The sequence below is a fragment of the Mandrillus leucophaeus genome, unplaced genomic scaffold, assembly GCF_000951045.1.
Source record: "Mandrillus leucophaeus isolate KB7577 unplaced genomic scaffold, Mleu.le_1.0 Scaffold137, whole genome shotgun sequence".
Classification (NCBI taxonomy): Eukaryota; Metazoa; Chordata; class Mammalia; order Primates; family Cercopithecidae; genus Mandrillus; species Mandrillus leucophaeus.
The window spans coordinates 2,605,201-2,614,474 of NW_012101332.1; the positions used below are offsets into that span (position 1 = coordinate 2,605,201).

At 42.7% G+C, this 9,274-nt stretch overlaps 1 protein-coding gene across 1 annotated transcript; it reads left to right on the forward strand.

Annotated features, from left to right (window-relative positions):
- Window positions 1–3,674: 3,674 nt before the first annotated feature.
- Window positions 3,675–8,640, forward strand: LGALS14 (lectin, galactoside-binding, soluble, 14). The gene is made up of 4 exons (XM_011973393.1): window positions 3,675–3,890; window positions 5,799–5,875; window positions 6,380–6,590; window positions 8,389–8,640. The coding sequence occupies exons 1-4, from the start codon at window positions 3,876–3,878 to the stop codon at window positions 8,503–8,505; spliced, it is 420 nt and encodes a 139-aa protein (XP_011828783.1). The 5' UTR covers window positions 3,675–3,875; the 3' UTR covers window positions 8,506–8,640.
- Window positions 8,641–9,274: the final 634 nt, after the last annotated feature.

Below are 9,274 nucleotides of genomic sequence, written 5' to 3' on the forward strand. Positions count from 1 at the left end.
AGCTTGTTCAACAGCAACCTTACTCATGGGTGTGCCTCTCTTTTTGCCCTCCTTTAACTTAACATCCAGTTACCTTGAGGTGTCAATGAACAGTAAATAACACCTTCATGCCTCACTTCTTTGTTTCTTTAAAGTGTAAACTGAAATTTCCTCCCCTCTCACTGGAAAATCTCAGCTTCTTATTAGGTACACTGACCTCCATATATCATCCCTCTCACAGTTTTGGTCACTTCTCTGTTTTGTTGATGGATCATAGGCCCTCTCATCTGCATGGAATTCAGTTTTTGGGGGAATTAGGCAATTCTTGCTCAAAGTGGGTAAAGACTATCTTGGAACCCATGTCTTTCTTAGAATAACATGAGTTTGATTTCATATCTACATATCCCTGGATGATGCCCATTGTATTTGAATAACCTACAGGGTCCTACATGCTGCCCCTGCTAGACAAACACACAGTGACTGACTTTTCTTAACTGATATTCACCAGCTCAGTTCAGTTCACATAGGCCATTTGTTATACTCATCTTTATACTACCTACTATCCTGTGCTTATGGTGGCCAGGAGTGACGTCTCAGATAAAAAGAGAAGATATAGAGACCAGGAAGCGATGTCCAACAAACGAACTTTAATTTGCCTCTGGGGACCCGCTCAACATCTTTTGAGTAATACTATATTTAGTGGGAATGCTATATTTAGTGAATTTAGGTTGAGGAGCATAGAGGTTATTCTGGACTCTAAAGCCTTGCCTTCTGAATGGTCTGTGGGGTTTTTTCAGTTTTTGCTGAAAGTCCCCAGAGAATAAATCTACTCTTTGAAAATGTCCTTGATGCCAAAGTCCATCAAAACTGTTTCCTCTGTGGTGCTGTCCGTGGTGCTGAACACTGGTGCTTCTAGGCCTGTATTTGCAAGTGAGCGGCCAATAAAACAGAATTAGGAGATAATTTTTTTGTTTTGTTTTGTAGTTGACAAATTGCAGCTCGAAATATGCATGATATATGGAGCAAGAATTGAATCTGGATTTTCAAACCACAATTTCTGCAATGCTCTCTATCACCACTTTTATTCAGCATAGTATTTGAAGTACCAGCTGGAGCGTTCAGCAAGAGAAAGCAACAAATGGCATCCAAATACAGAACGAAGTTAAACAATCCATGTTTACAGACATGATTCTATATCTAGAAAACCTCACAGTTCCCACCCAAACTATCATTAAGCTGGTAAACAACTTTCGCAAAGCTTCAGGATACAAAATCAATATGCAAAAATCACTAGAAGTCCTATATGCCAATGACAGCGAACCATAGGGCCGAATCAGGAATGCAATTCCATTCACAATTGCCGTGAAAAGAATACAATACCTAGGAATACAGCTAACCAGGAGGTGTAAGATGGTACAAGGAGAATTACAAAACACTGCTTAAAGAAGTAGAGATGACCCAAACAAATGGAAAAACATTCCATGCTCATGGATGGCAAGAATAATGATCATTAAAACAGCCACACTGCCCAAAGAAATGTACAGATTCAACGGTATTCCTATTGCACTATCAATAACATTCTTCACAGAATTAGAAAAATCTATTTTAAAATGCATATGGAACCAAGAGTAAGCTGAATAACCCAGACAATTCAAAGTAAAAAGAACAAAGCTGGAAGCATCACATTACCCAACTTCAAGCTGTACTATAGCTTGAAGTAACCTAACAGCATAGTACTTGCACAAAAACAGACACATAGACCAATGGAACAGAACAGAGAGACAAGAAGTAAGGTCCCACACCTACAGCCATCTGGTTTTCGACAACGTTGATCAAGCAATGGAAAAAAGATTCCTATTCAGGAAATAATTTTCGGATAATTAGCTAGTCATGTGCAGATGATCGAACCTGAACCACTTTCTTGATTATATAGAAAAATTAACTCAAGATGAGTTAAAGACTTAAATGTGAAACCCAAAACTATAAAAATCCTGGAAGACTACCTAAGGCAATACCATTCCGAATGTAGGAATAAGCAAAAGATTCATGACAAAGATGCGAAAGGCAATCACAAGAAAAGGAAAAACGAACAAATTGATCAATTTAAACTAAAAAGATTCTGCACAGCAACAGAACCTATCAACAGAACCAACAACCTACAGAAAAGGAGAAAATATTTGCAAATTATGTATCTGAAAATTGTCTAATATCTAACATCTATAAGGAACTTTAACAACTTTACAAGAAAAGAACAAACAACCCCATAAAAAATGGGCAAAGGGCTGGGAGCAGTGGCTCTTGCTTGTAATTCCAGCACTTTGGGAGGCTGAGGACTGCTTGAGTCCAGAAGTTCAAGACCAGCTTCGGCAACATGGCAAAACCCCATCTCTATGAAAAATAGAAAAATTAGCCAAGTCTTGTCTCAAGCACCTGTAATCTCAGCTACTTAGAAAGCTGAGCTGGGAGGATTGCCTGAGCCCAGGCAGAGGTTGCAGTTAGTCGAGATTTCACCACTGCACTTCTGCCTGGGTGTCATAGTGAAATCCTGTCTCAAAAAAAGTAGACCAAGAACATTAATAGACAGTTTTCAAAACAAGACATACAGGTGGCCAACAAGCAAATGAAAAGAAGCTCAACATCCCTGAACGTTAGAAAAATGCAATCCCATTACTGGGATAGGTGTATACACTATTGTATACACAGAAGAATATAACTGATTCTGCCTTAAAGACATATGAACATGAATGTTCTTTTCAACACTATGTACAATAGCAAAGACACAGAATGAGCCCAAATGCCCATCAAGGACAGATTACATACAGATAATGTGATACATATGCACAATGGAATACTATGAAGCCCTAAAAAAGAATGAGGTCATGTCTTTTGCAGGAACATGGATGGAGCTGCAGGCCATGAATCTTAGTAAACTAATGCAGGAACAGAAAGCCAAATACTCCATGTTCTCACTTATAATTGTGAACTAAATGATGAGACTCAGGGACACCAATAGGGGAACAACACACACAGAAGCCTACTTTATGGTGGAGGGTGAAAGGTGGGATAGGAGCAGAAAAAACAACTATTGGGTACTATGCTTAGTACCCAGGTGAAGAAATCTTATGTACCACAAACCTCATGACACGACTTTATCTGCATATGTACCCCTATAATAAAAGTTAAAAAAAAAAATTAAAGAAAAAAAACCAATCTCACCTTTCTCCCAGAATCTACAGGAGAAACAGTATCTCTGAAACTTTGTTTTACATGGACTCCAAGACAAAGCAGAGAATGTAGTTAGAGTCCAGGTATGTGACAGACAGATGAGAGTGACCCTCACATGGCAGAGCCAAGGGGCCTACTGTGAGGCAGGTTCATGCATTAACTTTCTCTACTTCTCTCCTGAGGATCAAGGTCAGGAGGATCAGACCTTCAAAGGCTCTCCCAGAACCTTTAAATGCAAAGAGAATTGCCTTCTAGGTCTAACGTCTTTTTCTAAAATTCCCAATTTACTTTTAGTCATTGTACAAATTGAGAGAATGTACACCTTCTGGCTAGATTCTGCACAGTGGAGAAAATGCTTGAGAGGCACAAAGAGAAGCTTTACAATCACTACCCCTCACTCCATCATCCTATCCCTGGTAACCCAATCCACAGCCTGGTACCTCCACTACTGTCATTTCCACTGCCTTACAGCAAACAGCTATGGTTGTGACAGAGTTTCTTCCTGACATCTGAGTCTTTCTCCTGCTACACGGAAAGCTTGCTGGGAGGCGCTTGGAATCTGGCATGAAGCCAGAGGGCATCTCTGAGTTGCAGCATTTAAATGATCCCACTCAGAGATTCACACAGAAGACTGGACACAATTCCGAAGAGTCACCCAGAAGGAGAGAACAATGTCATCACTACCCGTGAGTTGAAAAGGCACAGACTTTAACCATCTCAAGTCACATAAACCAAGAAAGAAACAGGGGAGATTTTCTGAGATGAAAATATGAGCACTCCTACTGCGAATGCTTTCCTGAGAGGTGTGGTTGTGTGGAAGAGAAACCCTGAGGCTGTGGTATCTGAGATGACTGTGGGGTGTGAGGTGGGGATCCTGGACCAGTGTAACCCTCTGTGAGTGTGTGGTGGTATCTGATGAGAGTGAACTCTGCTGAGATTAAGTGACTTTAGGTGGGAGACGGATGCCCCACCAGGACGGGCGGGTGTGTGAGTGAGTATAAGTGGTTGAGTGTGCTTTGTCTTCCTGTCTGTGATGTGAGTGTATGTTTGCTCACAGCCAGACCAGTGCATGGTCATCTTTATATGCACAGTGAGCAGGTATGTGAAGCAGCTGTGTGTCTTTTCATGTGTGGCAATGTGGATCCCAGATGGCTTAACTGGTAGGGATCTTGGGGATTGTGAGTTACCAAGGACTAGTTTCAGGTCACTTATGAGAGTGAAATGTAGCATCGGTAGATGTCTTCCCAGTAAGAGTAGGGAAGAACAATGCAGACTATGGGGGTGATGGTTCCTCAGGTGGGGACTGCACAGAGTGACCACTGGCTTTGGCTTCCCAAGCTCAGCTTCCTTGCCCCAGCTCAGCCTGTTCTTCCCATTGTGGAACAGGAGAGTGTTCAGACACTGATTTGCCAGGGAAGAATATTAGAGGCCATGGTTTCAGTGACTGAACCATGCGAAATATTCACGGTAAGCTCTGTCTGAACTGAAACTAAACTTGTTCCTCCACTCATGAAAGAAAAAGCTCTGTTTGAATTCAGACAGAGTTTACTGTGAATGTTACTCAACAAAGCAGCTGGGTTCACTGGCTCATGGCCATCACCCCACCAATTTGGGAGGCAAAGATGGGAGGGTAACTTGAGGCCAGAAGTTTGAGACCAGTCTGGGCATCATAGTGAGACCCTTTCTTTGAAAACCTTGAAATATCAGACTGGCAGAGTGGCAGGCACCTTTCGCCCCAGCTACACAAGAGGGGGCAGATGTGTGAGGATCACTGCAGCCCAGGAGTTCGACGTTTCAGTGAGCTGTGATTGCACCACTGCATGTCAGCCTGGGTGACAAAGCAAGACCCTATCTCAAAAATATGGAAAAATCATCAACCACTTGTAGTAGTCGTAGAAATCAATCATTCCCTCTAGTTATGTCCCCGACCCACAGGCTTCATATGTGCAAGTACTGAGGCTGTGCTGTCAGCAATGTGTCCCCTTCTGGGAAGGACGTCCATTGCCCTTGATGATCGTGATGCATGTGCCTCCCACACACAGGGGTTTCCTGTTCTTTCATCATTTCTCTCTTTTTCAACAAGTGTTGTTTCTCACTGGACTGAATTTCTAAATTCTTTCACCCTCAAGTCTTGTTTTCATTTTCAGAGTTGAAAATAAGGCAGGTCAATGTCTCAGGAAGACTCCCCTGTTCTGTTAGGTCACCACTAACAGACCCTACACATGCCAGGGATTAGAGTAGAAGTTTTACATATATTAACTCCTCTGTTACTGAGACCACCCTACAAAGTAGGAATTACTGACAATCCTCCTTGTTCTGGGGAAACCGAGGCAGGGAGGGTTAAGTAATCTAAGATTGCACTGCTAGTAAGTGGCAGAATGAGGACTGGAATCCAGGATGCCTGGCTCTTGAACAATTGCTCCTACCTATGGGTCTACCATATCTTCAGGAATATGGGGCCCTGACTGTGGTAGGGTGAAAGGGGAGAGGCCTCAGAGTCTGCCCTGTGATCTCTAACCTCCTGCACCATGGGAATCTGTTACAATAGGGGAGGCTGACCCTTTACCTCTCAATCACTCTCAATACCCTGGCAGGTACCATACACACTGCCTGTTTCCTTGTCTGTTGGTTCCTGCGTGATAATCACAGGGACACCGATCCTCACTTTTGTGTGAGTACTCCATGGTCCAATGGAGGGGGTGGAGGAGAGAAGGGGGAATATTTGCTAAGGGTGTGACCTTATGTGTGAGTGATGTGGAAATGTCTAGTTGGCATAATGAAGACCTCATGCAAGTGCACGCCCTGGAGACCCTCCAGCACCAGGTATGAGACCTGCAGCAACTGCATGTGGGCCAGCCATGGGGACTAGGGGAGGAGGACACTCAGTGGGTTGGGGCCGTGGCTCTTTATTAAAGGGCATAGAATTTCCAGGAAATGAACAGATCATAGGCCCAGGTCCCTGACTGGTGCTCAGTTTTTGTCTGGGGATGAGGAGCACAGCATCTCTCTGCCTGGGAGCACGAGGAGCTGAAGCATCCCCACAGGGACCAGGACTGCAGTATCATCAGGGAGACTTCTTGCCCTGGGTAAAGGGGGGAAGGGATTTGTGTGTGTGTTGAGTGTGTGTCTGCACTATGAAGGAACCTGCCCAACGTGCTGTGTGCTTTGACCTCAGCAAGGACCCACAGCTGGAGGTGAATTTCTACACTGGGACGGATGAGGACTCAGATATTGCTTTCCAATTCCGACTGCACTTTGGTCATCCTGCAATCATGAACAGTCGTGTGTTTGGCATATGGAGGTACGAGGAGAAATGCTACTATTTGCCCTTTGAAGATGGCAAACCATTTGAGCTGTGCATCTATGTGCGTCACAAAGAATACAAGGTGAGTACCTCAGGAGCTTCCAGCACTGGAGCTCTGTGGGCTCCTAGAGGAGGCAGCTTTCGTTGACCTGGTGCCACCAGTCCCTCGGGGCCCATCTTCCATAACCACTCCTGTTTTAGGTTTTCGTCACAGAGCACCCTCTGCTTGCACTGCCATCCTCCGCTCTTTCCAAAATCTGACCAACATCAAGATCGGCTCACCTGCCATTTCCCCCAAAGTGGAGAATCTCCTGTCTTTTCCCATAGTGCTCATTTCTACTTATGCCATTCTTTAAATTTTCATTTTGCTGAATGTATACAATATACTTAAGAAAAAGGTGGTTTTAATAATTCAAAAATTATGTCCTTGTCTAACTTTTGACCCCAATTCTACTCATAAGAACAGCATTACTGGAGTTCCACTCTTCTTCAGAAAGAATCTTTTTATTTTTTTATTTTTTTGAGACAGAGTCTCACTTTGTCATCCAGGTTGGAGTGCAGTGGTGTGATCACCGCTCATTGCAAACTCCACCAACCAGATTCAAGCGATTCTCTTGCCTTAGCCTCCCAATAGCTGGAATTACAGGTGCATGCCATCACACCTGGCTAACTTTTGTATTTTTAGTAGAAGCAGAGTTTCACCATGTTGGCCAGGCTTGTCTTGAACTCCCAACCTTGCGTGATTTGCTCACCTTGGCTTCCCAAAATACTGGGATTACTGGCATAAGCCACTGTGCCCAGCCTTTCAGAGGAAACCTTTGCCTATGGATGGATATAGATATGTCTATGATTTCATTTGTTTTTAAGCAAATCCTGATATAAGTTGCTCTACACATTACACTTCAGGAATTAAGTTGATTTGTTGACAAAGAATATATCTTGAAGGCACTATCAATCCATGGTGCCACTTCAGTTTTTAAAGATTGCATAATATTCCATTAAAAAGTTTGCCCAAAATTATTGAACTTGACTCTTTTTTGGGCATTAAAGTTTTTTCCAGTATTTTGCTCTCACATGTGATGCTGTATTACGTTTTAGTCAATCCTCTTGTCATTACTAATTTCCCAATACTTATACTGGAAGATAATTAGGAAAAAAAATGAAAAAACCAGCTCAAAAATGTGTAAATTTTAAATTTGAAAAATTTACATTAAGAAGGTGACTTTCTCTATTGCCTCAATATAAGGAATATATCCATACTTTTTCGTTTTCTCTAATGTATAAGCCAAAAGATTCACATCTTATTCAGAGTCAAGTGAGGGATCTTTTCCTATGCTTAAAAGTTGTTGAAGATAATATCCTATGTTTTACAAGACCTGTCCTCCCTTAACTCTCTAAGAATCCTGGGTTTCATTCTTTGCCACTACCATCTCAGATGTAGGCTACTCCAAAGAGGAACTGTGCCATCAGTAGTAAAAGGCAGTCACAGTTCATGGAACTGAAAAGTATGCACTCAATGAACATGGTCTAGCAGTAGCCCTGTGGCAGGTCCTGTGTGAGATGCAGGGTCTCAAGTTCCTGAGACACAGTCCCTGGTGATGGGGATCTTCCAGGTTGGAAGGGAGGCTGAGTAAACAGGGACTGTGTGACATGGTGCATAACTTCCCTAGGGGAATGAGAGAAAACATTAGAAACAAAATGAGCAACTGTCTCAAATAGGCACAAAATGTAACCTGTAAACAGAAATGTATCTACTAGGTTCGCTTTTGTGTAACTAGGAGTTTTCATGGGGAAGGTTATTTGTACTAGGTCAGAGAGGAGAAAGGGCTGAAAACCTGTTTGGTGCATACTGTCTTTCTGATGCATTTTTCCTCTTGTAGGTAATGGTAAATGGCCAACGCATTTACAACTTTGCCCATCGATTCCCGCCAGCATCTGTGAAGATGCTGCAAGTGTTGAGAGATATCTCCCTGACCAGAGTGCTTATCAGCGATTGAGGGAGATGATCAGACTCCTCATTGTTGAGGAATCCCACTTTCTACCTGACCATGGGATTCCCAGAGCCTGCTAACAGAATAATTCCTCCTCACCCTTTCCCCTACACTTGATCATTAAAACAGCACCAAACCCCACATCGTTGGTTCTTGCTTTAAGAGGGGAAAAGAGGAAGTGGTCATCCCCAAGAGGGGCCGGGGCATTCTATGGAAGGCATCAGGAAATCAAAGGGGATAAACCTTCCTGTGACAAAGGGAGTGAGTGACAAGGTCCCTGGAATGTCTGATAAGACATTAGAAACAACATTCTTCTATAGTATGTAGTTGACGTTAGACAGTCTGAACCAAAATCCTTACCCAATGTCAGATGACTCACTGCACTGAAATGTTAGGTAGCTGCTTACAGCCACATAGGTGTACCTAGTGGCTTCGGGCAGAAGCTGTAACTTGAGGAAAATCATATGGAATTCCTTAATTTTTTTCATTGTTCTCAGGATGCTTATTGTGTAGGCACATTGTGAAGTTTTCAATCTAAGTAGTAGGGAAATACTGGAGCCCAGTGTTTTCCTTAAAGAATCCCAATTATTCTTATTTCCAAATATTCAAAGATTTTTCCATTTTTTGTGTGCAGAATCCAGGGGTTTCTCTTTGGAAGTAAATGGTCATGGTTTTAGATCAGAGAACATGTAGATTATTATTGGAATAGACACAGTTCATGCACATGGACACAGTGAACAGACCCTGCTTTACTGCTGTTCCAGTGACAAATTGT